We start from the raw sequence: 19489 nt of genomic DNA, 5'->3' as shown, positions 1-19489 counted from the left end.
ATCAAACATTCGATTACTTGAGAATTGTGATAAACTGTTAAACATTTGATTTTAATCGTGTGAGCGGGAGGAAGTTTAGAAAATAGAGTGCAGTGCCTGTGTTTTCTGATTACTATACTAAGTTCCTTTGGACATGCATGTATGTCGAAAGAAACGGGCACTGCGGCGACTAAAGCCGTTATGGAATACATTAACAGTAAAAAGGACAATAATCAGCTGTAGAATGGAATGACGATGCATGGTTGACAACATGTGGGAGTTCGGGTGTGGCTCTGCGTCGTGCTCGGATAGCCAAATTGTAAGGCAACCACTCGCGGTAAGCGGGAAATCTCGGTTCGTGTACGCGTCTGTCACAAATTTTCATTGTCGTCATTCCGTTTATAGCTGACAGTTGATCTTATTCGCAATTGCGAATGCTGTTAATGTGATTTTAGGAAAGGTTTGAAACTACGCTTGAAGATTGACGTTAATCGCTCAAGTGCTCCTATTACGAAACATTGTGTGGATATAGTCTCAGTAGCTTGCGCTCAATTTTAAGCAAAACCTAGTTGCTCAATCACCTCAATGTTTATGTCACATCTCCTGAACTATATGTCGTACAATTATATAAGGTTGGAAGAAGCATTCAGTGGTGTATGTTTATACTGTCTGCAAAGTGTTCTGCGAATAAACTTTTAATATAAGATTATACCTCTAAATGAGCAGATTGCGTATGACAACATTTTGAATTTTCGAATTTGATCAATAATTATTCGAAATTTTGATTTTTTTTTTCCGCCCCTAGAACTAAGTTATCGATACCTCACGTTGGATATTTTCTGTCGATAGATTCTGTTATCGATAGCTGACAATAGCACAAGTAAACATTCCGCGAATTTGAAATGTTAGTTTATGCTGCAGTTTAATATAAACGGGGGAAAATGAGCTCCAATTGTACAAAGAAAGTTGTGTATATTGACAGTAAGCATCTGAGAAAGGAATGTGATAGAATTCCCCAAGTCAACGGAAGGGTGAGTTTTTTTTCCTAATTCAAAGGTAGATGATATAAAGTGATTGGCGCTAACAGTTATACTTGCGTTTTTACCAACAGAAGCATTATGTTTTTCCAACGTACTTATTCACACGCATTTCAGACTTTTCACTAAATCTACTGCGCCCCGTATTTGTTCCTTCTTTCGTATTTGTAGAGCTGCAGTTCCTTTATTTATAGCATTGTCTGTTTGCAAATTGAGCGTATTGCAATGAGAAGCTCATTTGCAATTAGCGATATAGGTAGCCACGTAATTGCGGAAAAGTGTAGATGATGAGGTACTACTGCTCATTGTATGCAGTACCTTTTGTGTTTTTCTCACAATCAGTCAATCTGTAAGCATAATTCAGAAATCTGTTAAGCTGGTCAACTCAACTTGTTTCTCTCATGTCAAAGAACGGATAAATAATTCATAACTCTCCCTTTATTCAGACTGCTGGTTTTACTGTTGAGAATATTTAAACACATTTGTAAATACAGATTCGTTATTTGTCAAAGAGAATTATCATCCATTTATGAAGTGTGTTTATTTTTTCTTTATTTCATCATATTTTGGCATACAAGGAACAGTACTAATGGAAACGAAATCTTTTCTAGGCAACATTAGTCCATGAACTGATTGTAGCCTGTGGTTTATTAAATCATCTCACCCCAGTTCCAAGCCGGCTGGCAACAGAAGAAGAGATAAGTTCATTTCACTCTAGATTGTATATTGATTTCTTACAACAAGTTAATGAAAGTGATGACCTGGAGGCCCATGAAGATGAGCAGGAAGAATTTGGTCTAGGCAAGTTATATTAAGACACACAATTGCTGTTCTGTATTGTGATATGTACTAGACACAGTTTAAAATAAATTGGATGTGGATTTTTGGTTAATTACACTTACCTTTTCAGGATTTTTTTATTTTGCTGTAATTGTTAGAGGCGATATCAACATCATATTCTGTAATTCCTGCTTGTCTCTTACTATTCCCCATTCTTTCACTCATTCATGTTAATTTCGGCTTTGATAGGAGCAAGCTAAACATCATAAAGGTCCTCAAGCTGTATTTAACAGTGGTTGCTATGGCAGCCTAAAGATATACTTAGGTTAACATACGATAGGTGAGTTTACAACTCTAGAGAACAATCTCTTTATGTAGGTTAGATATGGCCCACACAAGGACCGGTTCGAAAACATTTTTCCGCACAAGTGACTTATCATTTGCCTCCCCCAACAGTCTCCTCCACCCACCCCCTTTCACCTTTCTCTGTGGGCACTTTCACTCATATTAGTTTTTGCTGCTAATTGTAATACACAGTGTATGCAAACCTTCCATATGGGTGCCCCTGACACTCCTGTGTGCTCAGTACCCCAAGTAGCCTCTACTAATTGTGATATGTTCTTTACAGAAATGTTACAGTTGTTGCACTGGTTTCAGCGTCACACCCCAAGCGGTGGCTTGTGCCTCTTGGGCCTTAGCTGGCTCTGACATCGTGAACTGTGAACTGGTGATTAGACTGAAATGACTCACAGTTTTCTGTATGCAAACTATTGAGAGCATGACAGTGGGTGTGGCTCTGTTGTTCATGCTGTCGTAAGGACACTGGCATTGTGGTGGTGTATAATTAAATAGAAAGTACCTGAGGTTCCTAGTAAATTCCCGAACCTTGTTTTTCTCCTGAAACATAATTAGAAGAGGCTTTACCTTTGATTCAGCACCTGTTATACCAAGCACCGTCATTTTGTTTGCTGACTTGTAGGCTCTTGTCTCGTGTAAAATACTGTTAACAGTTTCTGTTGGATCCACTTTGAAACACTAAGTGACTGTGAAATGTGACAAGGTACTGCAGCATAAACTGAAGGCAGTTATGTTTGCCCAGCCTCAACTTGAAGAGTGCAGATATGTCTACCTTGTAGTTCAGCTTGATAGTGGTGAGTGACCACAGCTGACATTCATGTTGATTCTGGTACCGAGCACCACGGGTTTTGAATCCGCACCAGACGGCACGGAACTTGATGACCACTAAAGGTCTCTGCAGCAGTTGTGCTGTAAGCCTTGGCTGTGTGCGCTCCTGGCCCGAGTCGAACATGAGGTTGCGACTGTGGAGCATGTGGTCCCAGAGGCCAATAGCGACATGTCCTGTCGTGTATTTGGGCGGCTGCTTCTCACTCAGTGAGGTAGTCTGGTAGTCACGTTGAGTCGGTTTATATCTCGCTTACAGACATGTTTATGTTGTGTGTGGTTACTTCCCGTTTACAAGTGGACATTGTTTTGAATTTGTGAGGTTATCTCTTGTGACCCCATTGCTTAATACTTTGTTGTTGGTCTTGGTGTCTTGCTCTGTTGTCTGTCGTCGTGCTTGTCCTTCCATTCCCGTTCGTCCGTCTTGTTTGTTTGCAGCCCCTCCCATTCGGTCCTGCCACATTTTCATTTGCGGCAACCCTGCGACCGTTCCTGTCGCTGTTACAACATTAATAATAAATGAAAATCACCTCAGCTGTATTTTTTACACATTTATTGTGTTATGGCCTGATTAATTTCTTTGAACATCTTCAGCTTTCCAAGTTGCACTGAAGTAGAGATGTAGATGGTCTGCTCGTCATATGTAATGTTAAAAACCACATCCAAGAACACTGATCGCAAATGCTCTTAGATGTTGTCTTTAACATTACATATGACAGCTGGACCATCTATGCATTGACTTCATTCATCCACTTGCAACGTTTATCAAAATTTATGTTCTCGTGGGTTCTGCTATCTTGTACTATCTGAGTCACTCTTTTTCAGGTTTACTTCCCATTACTCACCAAGCGCACAATTACAAACTGCAACATGCATAAGACAAGCCACGGACACCATAAGTACGCTTTCACTCATGGGTTGAGCTATATAGGTGAGCTGGAGATTGGGATACAAGATTTTGTAATTGTGGAGGGAGGATGGTGTTATTGATATCCTGGTCTAGGGTTGAGCTATAAAGGTTAACTGGAAATGGGGACAATGTGATCTTATGGTTTTGTCTGCTTTTATTTTATGGCAGTTTGAAATTGTTTCCCTCCGCCCCCTCCCTCCCCCTGTGCTTGTCCGGCTAGTTTCACTGGGTTTAGTCAATGCATTGGTTCACATGGTATTTGTATTTTTGGTCACCATGTTTGACATGCTGGAAATAGGGGTTTTCGGCATGGTGATTTTGTTGGCCAATTAGACAGGTGATATCCCAGTCTCCAGTAATCCCGTCTGGTGTCTGAAATGGTGCACAGTTCTATCTGATGCCCAAGTGGAGAGAGACATTTTTGGAAATGGTCGAATATTTCTTGGTGTTAAGTGCTGATATGAAAATGGCTGTAGTTTAATTCTCCTGTGTTGATTCCAATTAAAAGTGTGATTTCAAATCTGCTTATTTGGCGGTCTGAAATGGGTCATATACTGATAATGAAGATGAGTGCATTAACATTATGTTCACTTCTTCTGTATGTTAAGTTAGTGAACTGAAAATAAACTGCAAAGTGTAAAATGGTTGTGATTCTACAGACCTGTTGCACAGACCTTAAATACTGGTTTCAAACAAATGCTGAATTGCCACTGAGTTTATCTGTGTGGACTTAGGTAAACGCCATAAGGAGATTTCCAGTGCAGAGAATATTAATCTAAGCTAATTGCAAAGTAGCTTGTAGTTGGAACATTTGCACTTTTGTTGTTTGGTAATTAGTTATTGTAAGAGTGATATGATGAAAATAATGCCATTCCCACTTAGGAGGCATGTACAAGTATCTTCTGTCTAAGTCAGTCAGTGGTGGACTAATGTGTGTGAGGTTGTTTTTTAATGTTATTTTCTGCTGAATGTTGAAAGAATCAGGTACTTGGTAACCCCCCCCCCCCCTACGGGTTCGGGGGTTAGAATAGGCCCGCGGTATTCCTGCCTGTCGTAAGAGGCGACTAAAAGGAGTCTCAAACGTTTCGGCCTTAATGTGTTGGTCCCCATTAGGGTTTGACCTCCATTTTTCCAAATTATTCCGAAGAGCGAGCCAATTGGGGAAGGGCGCCTTACATGGTGCACTGTATCCGTCGTGCAATTAGACCTTTAGCCGGCTTTCTCGTCGTTGCAATGGTGTCCCGCTCGTTTTCGATCTCTTGGGCGCGCTGCACTCTGCAGTGTTTCATTTAACTGCGACGACGACCTTGGACAGTTTGGCACCTCAGATCCAGCACGGTAGCCAGCCCGTTGTGGTGGGGCCGCCATGTACCCTCTTGGTTGTAGCCCCCTGACAACACAGGGATCGCTCTACTGATGCCTGCGCCGTTAACTCCCCACGTATGCCAAGGAGTAGATGCCCATCTCCTTGGGGCATCAGGACTCCCGGCAATGGCCGTCCTGCCAGGTGGCTATTGCTGCGGCTGGGTGGCGCCCGTGGGGAGGGCCCTTGGTCGGAGTAGGTGGCATCAGGGCGGATGACCCGCAATGAAGCGTGGTACATCATCTCTCGCTGGTGGGCCTCCACCAGCAGTCTCTAAGCGATCGAGGTCTAACCTCAACGGCAGGAAATACGAACCACGATCATTTCCCTCCCTGGCCACTCCATGGGAGGAACGTATGGCAAAAGAAGGCAGTGGAGACTATTCACCCCGGTTCCTTGTGTGTACGCGAGTTGATGGGGAATCGTTTATGTCAACCAAGCCCCAGTTTTTTGTGGAGCATTTAGAGGACAAGTTCGGGGAGGTGGAGGGCTTGTCCAAGATGCGCTCTGGTTCTGTGCTCATCCAAACGGCATCCTCTGCCCAGTCACGGAGGTTGCTCAATTGTGACAAGTTGGGGGATGTTTCAGTTAGCATCACGCCGCATAAGAGTCTCAACATGGTCCAGGGTATTATATTCCACAGGGATCTTCTTCTGCAGTCCGACGATGAATTACGCGCCAACCTCGAACGACGAGGTGTTCACTTCATCCGGCGCGTCCATCGGGGTCCGAGGGATAATCAGGTAGCCACCGGTGCCTTCATCTTGGCCTTTGAGGGTGATGTATTACCCGAAAAGGTTAAGGTGATGGTTTACCGTTGTGATGTGAAGCCATATATCCCTCCTCCGATGCGGTGTTTTAAATGCTGGAAGTTAGGGCATATGTCATCTCGCTGTACTTCCAGCATCACGTGTCGGGATTGTGGACGTCCTTCGCATCCTGATACTCCATGTGCCCCACCTCCTATCTGTGTTAACTGCGGAGAACACCATTCCCCCTGCTCGCCGGACTGTAGGATCTTCCAGAAAGAAAGGAAGGTAATGGAATATAAGACTCTGGACCGCCTGAGCTACACCGAGGCAAGGCGGAAATATGAGCGGCTACATCCCGTGCCCATGACATCCTCCTATGCCGCTGCTGCAACAGCGATCCGATCCTCTCCCGTGTCGTCACGTACTGTTGCCTCTCAGCTATGTCACAATCAACCGGCCCCCTTGGTTGTGGGGGGCACTTCCCCCTCTGTTGCTCCATCTACTTCAGGAGCAACACCACCCCAACCATCGGGGACATTCGTCCCCCCTTCCCAGCCGGAGAAGCGTGGGGCTTCTTCGGCTACTCTAGCCAGGAAGGGGTCCCTTGGGGCCCTCCCTTCCCAGGCTTCGCCCAGTGTCAAAGCGGAAACCCGCAAAGGTTTGAAACAACAACCGCTCGCTGGTCATAGGGCTTCACGGTCGTCGTCCGTCCCTGAGACTGACCCAGTGGGGCCCTCCCAGCCAGACCCTCCAAAGGCACAGCGTGCGAAGCAGTTGAAGAAAAAGGCTCCCAAGCATCCTGACATTGCGGTGGCACCTGTCCCACCGCAACCTTCAAACTCTGCGTCTGAGGACGAGGTGGAGATCCTGGCGTCTGCTGAGGACCTCGATCTCGCCAGTCCCTCCGACGCCATGGAAAGCACTGGCACAGGTGCTTACTTGGAGGCAGCAGGTGACCCGGCGGCGTAATCTGCCTTCCCCGTCCCGTCACGCCTTTCCCAGCCATGGCCAATACCATCCTCCAGTGGAACTGCAGCGGTTTCTTCCACCATCTAGCTGAGCTCCGCCACCTTCTCAGCCTTCACCCTTTCTTCTGCATTGCTCTCCAGGAAACTTGGTTTCCAGCAATGCGAACCCCCGCCCTCCGGGACTATAGGGGTTATTATAAGAACCGAGCAGCTTATGAAAGGGTGTCTGGTGGCGTCTGCATATATGTCCTTCACACTCTGCACAGCGAGTCTGTCTCTCTCCAGACGCCTTTAGAGGCTGTCGCTGTACACGTGTGGACGCCACAGGCTGTTACCGTCTGCAGTCTTTACATTCCACCGGATGGTGATGTCTCGCAGCATGTCCTGGCTGCACTGGTCGCCCAATTGCCGCCACCTTTCTTGCTATTGGGCGACTTCAACGCCCATAACCCTCTGTGGGGTGGGTCAGTGGCAACAGGTCGAGGCGCCATCGTTGAGCATTTATTGTCGCAGCTCGATCTCTCGCTGTTAAATGATGGTGCCTTCACACACTTCAGTGTGGCGCATGGCACCTACTCCGCCATTGACCTTTCAATCTGTAGCCATAGCCTCTTACCGTCTGTCCAATGGAGTGTGCATGACGACCTGTGTGGTAGTGACCACTTTCCGCTCTTTTTGTCACTACCACAGCGTCACTCTTCTGGGCGCCCTAGCAGATGGGCTATGAATAAGGCTGACTGGGACTTGTTCTCCTCCACTGCTGCTTTTGAGCCTCTCTCTACTGATGACATTGATGCGGTGGTTCAATCAGTCACCACCGGAATCGTTACTGCCGCCGAATCTGCCATTCCCCGTTCTTCTGGGTCCCCTCGGCGGAAGGCTGTGCCTTGGTGGTCGCCTGAGATCGCTGAAGCGATTAAAGATCGCCGGCGGGCGCTCCAGCGTCACAAGCGACATCCCTCCATAGACCACCTTATCGCCTTCAAACGGCTGCGTGCGCGGGCCCGCCTCCTTATCCGCCAAGGCAAGAAGGATTGCTGGGAGCGATATGTGTCCACCATTGGCCTCCATGTCACTCCATCGCAGGTCTGGGCCAAGATTCGACGCGTCTACGGCTATCGGCCGCCTGTCAGCGTCCCTGCGCTCTCACTGAATGGAGCAGTTTGTACTGACTCCAACATCATTGCAAATCGCTTAGCAGAGCATTTTGCTATGAGTTCCGCTTCTGCGAATTACCCCCAGGCCTTCCGCTCCATTAAAGAGCGGATGGAACGTCGGAGCCTTTCGTTTCGCACCAACCACCTAGAATCTTACAATGCTCCATTTAGTGAGTGGGAATTTCGCAGTGCCCTAGCTGCTTGCCCTGATACCGCTCCTGGGCCAGATGGCATCCACTGTCAGATGCTGAAACACCTTGCAGTGGACTGCCAGCGGCGCCTTCTTGATCTTTACAACCGTCTTTGGGTCGAGGGGGAGTTTCCGTCGCAATGGCGGGAAGGCATTGTCATCCCCGTTTTGAAACCTGGAAAGAACCCTCTGGAGGTGGACAGCTACCGTCCCATTGGCCTCACCAACGTTCTTTGCAAGTTGCTTGAACGGATGGTGAGCCGGTGCTTGAATTGGGTACTGGAGTCTCGGGGCCTTCTGGCTCCGTCTCAGGGTGGGTTCCGTAAAGGCCGCTCCGCCACCGACAATCTGGTGAGCCTGGAGTCGGCCATCCGTACTGCCTTTGCCCGCCGTCAGCACCTGGTCGCTGTCTTTTTCGACATGCGGAAGGCGTACGATACGACATGGCATCATCACATCCTTTCTACGCTTCATGGATGGGGTCTTCGGGGTCCTCTGCCGATTTTTATCCGCAATTTTCTGTCGTGTCGTACCTTCCGCGTGCAAGTCGCGGCCTCGTATAGTTCCTCCCACGTCCAGGAGAACGGTGTGCCACAGGGTTCTGTTTTAAGTGTCTGTCTGTTTTTAATAGCCATTAACGGGTTTGCTGCGGCCGTGGGAAATTCTGTCTCCGCTTCCCTGTATGCTGACGACTTCTGCCTTTACTACAGCTCTACTGGCATTGCAGCTGTTGAACGTCAGCTACAGGGCGCTATCCGTAAGGCGCAGTCTTGGGCTGTAGCTCATGGGTTTCAGTTTTCGGCAGCCAAGACCCGCGTTATGCATTTCTGCCGGCGCCGAACAGTCCATCCTGAGCCGCGGCTTTATCTTGCCGACGAACTCCTTGCTGTGGTGGAGACCCACAGGTTTTTGGGGGTGGTTTTCGATGCCTGGTTGACTTGGCTGCCTCATATCCGGCAGCTTAAACAGACGTGTTGGCGGCATCTAAACGCTCTGCGATGCCTGAGCCACACCCGCTGGGGCGCCGACCGCTCTACCCTGTTGCGGCTCTACCAGGCGTTAATCCAGTCCCGTCTGGATTATGGGAGCCTGGCTTATGGCTCAGCATCCCCATGGCTCAGCATCCCCATCTGCGTTACGGGTGTTGGACCCAATCCTCCACAGCGGGATACGCCTTGCCACTGGTGCCTTCCGCACCAGCCCTGTGGACCGCATCCTTGTTGAGGCAGGTGTCCCTCCACTGCGGTTACGACACCAACAATTACTGGCTGCTTATGCTGCCCATGTTTTTAGCTTGCCCGGGCATCCAAATTACCATGTCCTATTCCCGCAGTCAGTCGTCCATCTGCCAGGCCGTCGGCCCCAGTCGGGTTGTCCGATCGCCGTACGCGTCAAGGAGCTTCTCTGCGGGCTTGGGTTTTTCCCTGTTCCACCTCCTTTCCGGGCGCCTCTGCGTACACCCCCGTGGTGTGTTCCTCGCCCTTGCCTTCGGCTCGACTTGGCACAGGGCTCGAAGGACTCGGTCCCTCCAGAGGCCTTCCGCCGCCGCTTTTATTCCATCCTGGCCACGTATCAGGGCTCTGGAATTGTTTACACCGACGGTTCGATGGTTGCTGGTCGTGTTGGGTATGCGCTAACTCTAGGGGACCATTCCGAACAACGTTCCTTGCCGGATGGCTGCAGCGTTTACACTGCTGAGCTGGTCGCCATCTTTCGTGCCCTAGAGTACATCCGCTCCTGCTCAGGTGAGTCCTTCGTTATCTGTAGCGATTCCCTAAGCGGTTTACGAGCTCTCGACCAGTGTTTTCCTCGTTCTCGTCTGGTGATGGCTATCCATGAGTCCCTGCATACTCTTGCGCGTTGCGGCCGCTCTGTGGTCTTCGTGTGGACCCCCAGTCACGTCGGTATCCCGGGCAATGAGAATGTTGACCGCCTGGCCAAACAGGCCACCACTGAACCCACCCTGGACATTGGCCTCCCGGAGACTGATTTGCGGGCAGTCTTCCGCCGCGAAGTTCTCTCGCTTTGGGACACTGAATGGCGCAATCTGCCCACGCCAAACAAACTCCGTTCTCTCAAGGCGACGACGCGTGTGTGGCAGTCATCCATGCGAGCCACTCGCAGAGATTCAGTTGTTCTTTGTCGGCTCCGCATTGGCCACACCCGACTGTCTCACAGTTATTTATTGCGTCGTGAGGACCCGCCTCTCTGTCGCTGTGGGGCGGTTTTGACGGTGGTGCACATTTTATTAACTTGTCCGCTTTTAACTGTGCTCAGGCAGACATTTGCGCTGCCTGATACGCTCCCTGCCCTTTTACTAGATGACTCCGCCATGGTGGACTTAGTTTTGCGTTTTATTCGGGCAGGGGGTTTTTACAGTTTAATCTGAGTGTTTGTTTTTTAGTGTTGATTCTGGCTTTTAGCCTCTGATTTCAAACTGAGTTTTTTAATGTGTTCTTGGTGGTTGGCTTTTCCTCTTTTTTTCTCTATGGTCGGCCAACCACCGTCACACTTTGTGTGTTTTACTTTGTTTTGTCTGCTCTCTGTCGGAGTCTTTCTCGTCCTGTGTCGTCTGACGTCTTTCCTGCTGTTCGTTTTTTTTTAATGCTCTTTGGGCGGTTTTAATTTTTTGGAAAAAGGGACCGATGACCATTGCAGTCTGGTCCCTTTAATCCCACAAACCAACCAACTTGGTAACCATGTGATTTGATGCCAGAGATGCTATCTTTTCTCTTTTCACCTCTGGTCTTCAACAATCACAGTGCCTGAGACTCCTGGTGGGTCGATTTCTACCTCTTGCCAATTTTATGTTGGAGTACACAGTAGAAAACAGAAACACATGCTTCACCTCTAGCTCCCAACTACATCTGATGCAATTTTCATTGTTGTTGCATTCACCAATCCACAGTAATACCAATCTGTGCATTATTTATAAAACCTCCCTCGTATGTTTCCTAAGTACTCTTCCCTTGCATTGTGTCCATCGTGCATTGAGACCTTTGGCCAGCTTTCTCGTCGTCGCATTGTCGTCCCGCTCATTCTCCATCTCTTGGGCGAGGATACATTCCTGGGTGCGATTTCCACCATGCACTGCGCAGTGTTGCTTTTTGCAGAGACTACAAAGATCATGGACTTCCTTGCACCTAATATCTAGCATGGTAGCCAGTCCGTTGTGGTGGGGGTGCCATGTAAGCTGTTGGTTGTAGCCCCTGACAACACAGGGTTCGCTCTGCAGATGCCAAGGAGTAGATGCCTATCTACCTGGGGCATCGGTACTCCCGGCACTGGCCATTCAGCTAGGTGGCCCTTGCTGAGGCTGTGTGGTGCTCGTGGGGAGGGTCCTTGGTCGGAGTGGGTGGCATCAGGACGGATGACCCGCAATGAAGTGTGGTACATCATCTCTTGCTGGTGGCCAGCTGCCAGCAGTCTTTAAGCGTTCTTGGGCTCAATTCAATGCTCAGAAATACAATCCCAATTCGTTCCCCTCCCTGGCCACACTGTGGGAGGAGCGTAAGGGTCAGGATGGCAGTGACACTTAATAGTTTGTACAAGAGCTGATGGGGAGTCTTTCATGTCAACAAAGCCTCAACTCTTCATAGAACTTTTGGAGGACAAGTTTGAGGAGGTGGAGGGCTTGTCCAAAATGCGCTCTGGGTCAGTATTGATAAAAACGGCATCCTCTGCCCAGCCACGAAGGTTACTTTCTTGTGACAAGTTGGGGGATGTTTTAGTTACCATCACACCCCAGAAGAGTTTAAATATGGTCCAGGGTATTATTTTCCATGGGGACCTTCTTTTGCAGTCTGATGATGAGCTGCACTCCAACTTAGAGTGTTGAGGTGTTCATTTCATCAAGCGCATCCATCGGGCATTTCATCCAGCGCGTCCATCGCGGTCCAAAGGATAATCAGATTGCTGCCAGTGCCTTCATCTTGGCCTTCAGGGTGATAAATTACCGGAGAAGGTCAAGGTGATGCTCTACCGATGTGATGTCAAGCCCTATATCCCTCCCCCAATGCGGTGCTTTAAGTGCTGGAAGTTCAGCCATATGTCTTCCCGTTCTACTTCCAGCCTCACGTGTCGAGATTGTGGACGCCAATCACATCCCAATACTCCATGTGCCCCACCTCTCACCTGTGTCAACTGCAGAGAGCTTCATTCATCTTGCTCGCCAGATTACAGAAAGAGCGAAAAATCATGGAATATAAGACCATGGACCGACTGACCTATACTGAGGCTAAGAGGAAATATGAACAACTCCATCCTGTGTGAATGATTCCTCATATGCCGCCGCTACAACCGTGATAGCCCCATCAGTTCAGCGAATTCTGGTCGGTTCACCGAGCCATACAACTCCACACGCCCCCTTGCCCATGGGGGCCACTACCCACCCTGTTCCTCCTGTACCACCTACCTCAGGAGCAACACCCCCCCCCCTCTCCCACTCATCAGGGATGTCTGTCCCCGCTTCTAAGCCAGAGAAGTGTCCAACTTCTTCGGCTCCTCTCGCTCGCAAGGGGTCTGTTGGGTCCCTCCCTTCCCAGGTTTCCACAAGTGGGAAGGATGACGCCCAGCAGTGGCATAAGTGCCCACAAGCAGCTGGTCGTAGGGCTTCGCGGTCCTTCATCTCGGAGACTGAATCAGTGAAGCCCTCCCAGCCAGTAAAACCCAAGGAGCAGGAGAAAAGTCCAGGAAGAAGAACTCTAAGACGAAGGAACGTGCGGTGGCACTCACCCCACCGCAACATACAAGCTCTGTGTGTGAGGGCAAGGTAGAGATTCTGCCATCCGCTGAGGACCTACATCTCGCCGGACTCTCATACACAATGGATGTCGCTCGCACAGGTACTCAGTTGGTGGCAGCAGGTGACCCAGCGGCATAATCTGCCTCCTTGGTCCCTTCACGCCCTTCTCAGCCATGGACAGTCATCCTCCAGTGGAACTGCAGCGGTTTTTTCCACCATCTTGCTGAGCTCCGACAACTTCTCAGCCTTCACCCTTTCCTCTGCATTGCTCTTCAGGAAACTTGGTTTCCGGCGATGTGAACCCCCGCCCTCCGTGGCTATCGGGGTTATTATAGGAACCGGGCAGCGTATGAGAAGGTATCTGGTGGCGTCTACATCTACGTCCTTCACTCCGTTTACAGCTAATCTGGCCCTGTACAAACACCTTTAGACACTGTTGCTGTTCGGGTGTGGATGCCTCAGGCTGTTACCGTCTGCAGTCTCTGTCTTCCACCGGATGGTGATGTCCCGCGGCATGTCCTGGCTGCACTGATAGCCTAATTGCCGCCACCTTTTCTGTTACTGGGCGACTTCAACACCCATAACCCTCTTCGGGCCGAGACAGCATTGTTGGGCAAGTATTGGCACAGCTAGACCTTTCTCTTTTAAATAATGGTGCCTTCACACATTTCAGTGTGGCGCATGGCATGTACTCAGTCATCGAACTTTCGATCTGCATCCCTAGCCCATTACCATCTGTCCAATGGAGTGTACATGACGACTTGCGTGGTAGTGACCACTTTCCGATCTTTCTGTCACTGTCACAGCGTCACTCTTTTGGGCGCCCCTGCGGATGGCCAATGAATAAGGCTGACTGGGACTTGTTCACCTCCATTGCCACTATTGAGCCTCTTCCCAATGACGATACTATTGCGGTGGTTCACTCGGTCACCACCGGCGTCGTTACTGCTGCAGAATCTGCCATTCCCTGTTCTTCTGGGTCCCCTCGGCAGAGGACTGTGCCTTGGTGGTCACCCAAGATTGCTGAGGTGATTAAAGATCACAGGCAGGCACTAATGTCACAAGTGGCTCACCTCATTGGAACACCTCATCGCCTTTAAACGGCTCCATTCGCGAGCCTGCCGCCTCATTCGCCAACACAGGCAGGAGTGCTGGGAAAGGTATGTGTCAATCATTGGCCTCTGTACCTCTCCATCACAGGTTTGGGCGAAGATCAGGCGACCCTCTATGCCTATCAAACCCCCGTCAGTGTACCTGCACTTTCACTGAATGGAGCAGTCTGTACTGACTCCGACACAATTGCAATCCACTTAGTGGAGCATTTTGCTCAGAGTTCCGCTTCTACGAATTACCCACTGGCCTTCCGCTCCCTGAAAGAGCGGTTGGAACGTCAGAGCTTTTCATTCCAGATGCGCCACCCTGAATCGTATGATACTCTTTTCAGTGAGTGGGAATTCCAAAGTGCCCTAATCGCTTGCCCTGATACGGCTCCTGGGCCAGATGGCATCCACTGTCAGATGATCAAACACCTCTCGGTGGACTGCCAGCGATGCCTCCTAGACCTTTTCAACCATATCTGGGTCGAGGGTGAGTTGCCATCGCAATGGCGAGAAAGCGTCGTAATCGCCATGTTGAAACCTGGCAAAAACCCACTGGAGATGCACAGCTACCACCCCATTAGCCTCACCAACGTTCTTTGCAAGTTGCTCGAATGCATGGTGAACCGGAGGTTGAGTTGGCTACTTGAGTCTCAGGACCTTCTGGCTCCATCCCAGGGTGTGTTCCATAAGGGCTGCTCTGCCGCCGATAATCTGGTGTGTCTGGAGTCTGCCATCCGTACGGCCTTTGCCCGCCATCAGCATCTTGTTGCCGTCTTTTTTGACATTTGGCAGGCATACAATGCGACATGGCGGCATCACATCCTCTCTACGCTTCATGGTTGAGGTCTTCGGGGTCCGCTCCCAATTTTCATACAAAATTTTCTGTCGCTTCATTCCTTCTGCGTGCAAGTTGCGGCCTCCCATAGTTCCTCCCGAGTTCAGGAGAATGGGGTACCGCAAGGATCTGTCTTACGTGTCTGCCTCTTTTTGATTGCAATTAATGGGCTCGCTGCGGCAGTGGGAACGTGTCTCATCTTCCTTGTATGCTGACGACTTCTGCCTATACTATAACTCCACTGGCATTGCAGCTGCTGAACGGCAGCTACAGGGTGCTATCTGAAAGGCGCAGTCTTGGGCTGTAGTGCATGGCTTCCAGTTTTCGGCTGCCAAGACCTGCGTTATGCATTTCTGCCAGCGATGCACTGTTCACCCTGAGCCATGGCTTTATCTTGACGGCAAACCTCTTGCTATGGTGGAGACAGATCGGTTTTTGGGATTGGTTTTCGATTGACTTGGCTGTCTCATATTTGGCAGCTTAAACAAACGTGCTGGTGGCATCTTAACGCTTTTTCGTTGCTTGAGTCACACCAGCTGGGGTGCCGATCAGTCTACCCTTCTACGGCTGTACCAGACATTAATTCAGTCCCGTCTAGATTATGGGAGCCTGGCGTATGGTTCAGCATCCCCTTCTGCATTGCTGTTGCTGAACCACCATCCTTCACAGCAGGATCCAACTCGCCACTGGATCTTTCCGAACAAGCCTTGTCAACAGCGTGCTTGTGGAGGCAGGTGTCCCTCCATTACAGATCCGGCACCAATGATTACTGGCAGCTTATGCTACACACGTTTGTAGCTTGCCTGGACATCCCAATTATCGTCTCCTGTTCCCTCAGTTGGTTGTCCATCTTCCGGAATGGCGGCCCCGGTCAGGGTGAACGATCGCGGTTCAGGTCATAGCTCTTCTCTCTGGGCTTGAGGTTTTCCATCTTTTCCGGTCCCCTCTACGTATACCCCCGTGGTATGTGCCCCGCCCATGCCTTCAGCTCGATTTGGCACAGGTCCCAAAGGACTCAGTCCCTCCTGAGGCCCTCTACCGCTACTTTCTTTCAATCCTTGCCACATTTCAAGGCTCTGACATTGTCTGTACTGACAGTTTGATGGTAGCTGGTCATGTCGGTTATGCTCTTACTCTAGGGGATCATTATGAACAACACTCATTGCTGGCTGGCTGCAGTGTTTTCACTGCCGAGCTGGTTGCCATCTCTCGCGCCCTAGAGTATATCCGCTCCTGCTCAGGTGAGTCCTTCGTTATCTGTAGTGACTTCCTGAGCAGTTTACGAGCTATCGACCAGTGTTTCCCTTACTCTCATCTGGTGATGGCTATCCAGGAGTCCCTCCATACTCATGCCCGTTGCGGCCCCCCCCCCCCCCCCCCCCGGGGGTCCACAACTCTTTTGTGGATACGTGCGTGGCGAGCACGGGGCTCCGAGCCATTGCAGCCTCTCTCTCCCGGGCTGCATTTCCTTTCCTTTCCTTTCCCTTCCCCTCCTTTCCCCTCCATGCTCCTTTCCCCTCGCCCTCTCCTCTCCCACTATTGGTGTCCTTGCTTATGTTGGCCCCGCTATCCTCCTGGTTCTGTTGGTTTTACCCTCCGGCTTTGTTGCGTAATCGTCTCCTCCTTTTGGCATTCCAAAATTTCTCCTCCGTAGTGTGAGCCATTTGGGGAAGAGCACCTTACCTAGTGTCTCCGACGTGCGCCCTCCTAGTACATTCCACCTTTTCTTTCACGTCGTTGTTTGATGCTAGGGTGCATAGCCAGCACGGTAGCCAGCCCGTGTAGTGGGGTCGCTATGTACCCTTTTGGTTGAGCCCCCTGAACACACAGGGATCACACTTCTGATACCTGAGCTGTGACCTCCTCATGCATGCCTTGGAGTGGTTGCTCGTCATCCTGGAGCATCGGAACTCCCGGCAATGGCCGCCGTGCCAGACGGCCCTTGCTGTGGCTGGGTGGCGCCCGTGAGGAGAGCCCCTGATCGGAGTGGGTGGTATCAGGGCGGACGCTATGCAGATGAAACGCATACGGGTCCAAAACTCTGGCCGTTCTTCTGCGGCCGTCTCTCTGCGTGGTACTGATTCCTCAAGTGCTGCTTCTCTTGCCCCTTCAGCCTTCCCTTCCATGGCTACCCCCTGGGAAGAGGGTCAGGCCCGTCGTCTAGGGGCAAAACCTTTCCCCCGTTATCTAGTTTGCACCAGGACTGATGGGGATACTTTCACCAGTGTCAAACCTTTATTCTTTGTGGAACACATTGAAGACAAGTTCGGCGAAGTGGACTCCCTGAGCAAGATGCGGTCGGGTTCGTTACTGATAAAAACCGCTTCAGCTGCCCAATCTGCGGCCCTTCGTGCCTGTACCCATCTTGGCACAATTCCTGTGTCCATTACTCCTCACCAGTCTCTAAATATGGTACAAGGTGTGATTTTTCACAGGGACCTCATCCTTCAAACTGATGAGGAACTTCGGGAAAATCTCGGACGGCGGGGTGTTCACTTCGTTCGGCGTGTTCAGAAGGGTCCTAAAGATAATCGTATTGATACTGGTGCCTTTATCCTGGCCTGTGAAGGGGATACCCTTCCTGAGAAAGTTAAGATTATGGTCTATCGCTGTGATGTGAAGCCGTACATCCCACCTCCTATGCGGTGTTTTAAGTGCTTGCGTTTTGGCCACATGTCTTCTCGCTGTTCCCAGGACCCTCTCTGTGGTGACTGTGGACGTCCACTCCATGAGGGGAGTCCCTGTGTTCCCCCTCCTGTATGTGTAAATTGTCATGGTAGTCATTCTCCACGTTCACCAGATCGCCCAGTCTATAAGAAAGAAAAAAAGATACAGGAGTATAAGTCCCTCGATCGTTTAAGCTACACAGAGGCCCGTAAGAAATATGCACGACTGCACCCTGTGTCCATGACATCTAGTTATGCCTTGGTTACATCTTCACCCCTTCCTCCCCCTTCCTTACCCCCATCCTGGACCCCACTCCTCCCCCCCTCCCCTGCAGCTCCCACACCTTCTTCTCTGGGCGCTGCTCCCCCTCCCCAGCCGGAGAAGTGTCCCACTCCTTCGGCGTCTGCCGGTCAAGGGCGCCTCTCCCGGGATGCCCCTTCCCGGCACCTTCCAGGTCAAAGGTCTGCTGCCGCGCGGCGACCACGAGAGCCGCGGTCTGTCGGCCCCCAGGTCGCCCGGTCTCTTTCTGTTCCTGATCTTGCTGCAGCTGGCTCCTTTATGCCACACAGCCCTCCTCGATCTCAGCCTGAAAAGAAGAAGAAACATAAGTCCCGGGACAAAGAGCCTCTGGTGTCACTGGAGGTCCCTTCCCCGACTTCACAACCGGATTCTGACCTGTCATTCATGGATGTCGCCCCCTCCTTGTCGGTGACGGGTGGGGACCCGGCGGTATGACTGGATTTAGCGTGTTCAGCCCTCATTTAAACCATCGTTCTGTGGTTCTCCAATGGAATTGTAATGGCTACTATCGTCACCTTCCGGAATTGAAATCCCTTCTTTCGTCCTACTCTGCAGCTTGTGTGGTTCTCCAGGAATCTCATTTTACTGATGCTCACTCACCGACCCTCCGTGGGTTCCGTGTTTTCTGCCGAAATCGGGTCGGACCCTTGCGGGCTTCTGGTGGCGTTTGTACGTTGGTCCGTACAGACATTGCTAGCACGTGGATTCCTCTCCAAACTACATTGGAAGCGGTTGCTGTTAGGGTCCACTTAGACTCTGCAGTCACGGTTTGCAATCTTTATCTCCCTCCTGACAGGACTCTTACACCTGCTGCCTTAACCACCCTTCTTCAGCAACTTCCTCCTCCCTTCCTCCTCCTTGGGGATTTTAATGCTCATCATCCTTTGTGGGGCAGTGCCTTTCCATCTAGACGAGGTCTTCTTATAGACCAATTTATTGCAGACCACGACCTGTGCCTTCTTAATGATGGCTCCCCTACTCATTTCAGTGCCGGTCATGGTACCTTTTCTGCCATTGATCTTTCTCTTTCTTCTCCCTCTCTCCTCCCTTCATTACACTGGTCGCCACACGACGACCTTTGTGATAGTGACCATTTCCCGTTGATTATCACACTCCCTTCCCGCTCCCCGATGGACAGGTTACCTCGTCGGTCTTTCCACCGGGCCGATTGGCCTCTATACACTGCACAGGTCGAGTTTTCTCCCTCTTTGTCGGGTTGTATTGATGACGTCCTACGTGACGTGTCTGACTCGATTGTTCGCGCTGCTAACCTTGCTGTCCCGCGCTCATCTGGACCATTTCGTCGCCGGCAAGTCCCGTGGTGGAGTACGGCCATTGCCATTGCCATCCGTGAACGCCGTTGAGCTTTGCAACACTTTAAGAGGCACCCATCTGTAGCCAGCCTTACTACCTTTAAACGCCTTCGCGCTAAAGCCCGTTATTTAATCAAACAGAGCAAGCGGATATGTTGGGAACGATTCGTTTCTTCCCTTGGTTCCTCTGTCCCTCTGTCACGGGTATGGGC

General features: G+C 50.4%; 1 protein-coding gene across 2 annotated transcripts in view; it reads left to right on the top strand.

Annotated features, from left to right (window-relative positions):
- The first annotated feature begins 848 nt into the window (after nucleotides 1-848).
- Nucleotides 849-19489, top strand: part of LOC126210235 (histone deacetylase 8-like) — a 95053-nt gene continuing 76412 nt past the window's right edge. For both annotated transcript variants that reach the window (XM_049939423.1, XM_049939422.1), the window contains exons 1-2: nucleotides 849-1010; nucleotides 1628-1817. In XM_049939423.1, coding sequence (XP_049795380.1) covers nucleotides 921-1010; nucleotides 1628-1817 — 280 coding nt within the window. In that variant the 5' untranslated portion in view covers nucleotides 849-920. The remainder of the gene's footprint in view (nucleotides 1011-1627; nucleotides 1818-19489) is intronic.

The sequence above is a fragment of the Schistocerca nitens genome, chromosome 10 (assembly GCF_023898315.1).
Source record: "Schistocerca nitens isolate TAMUIC-IGC-003100 chromosome 10, iqSchNite1.1, whole genome shotgun sequence".
NCBI lineage: Eukaryota > Metazoa > Arthropoda > Insecta > Orthoptera > Acrididae > Schistocerca > Schistocerca nitens.
Note: the sequence above shows the minus strand (reverse complement) of the source record. Positions and strands in the feature narration are given on the sequence as shown.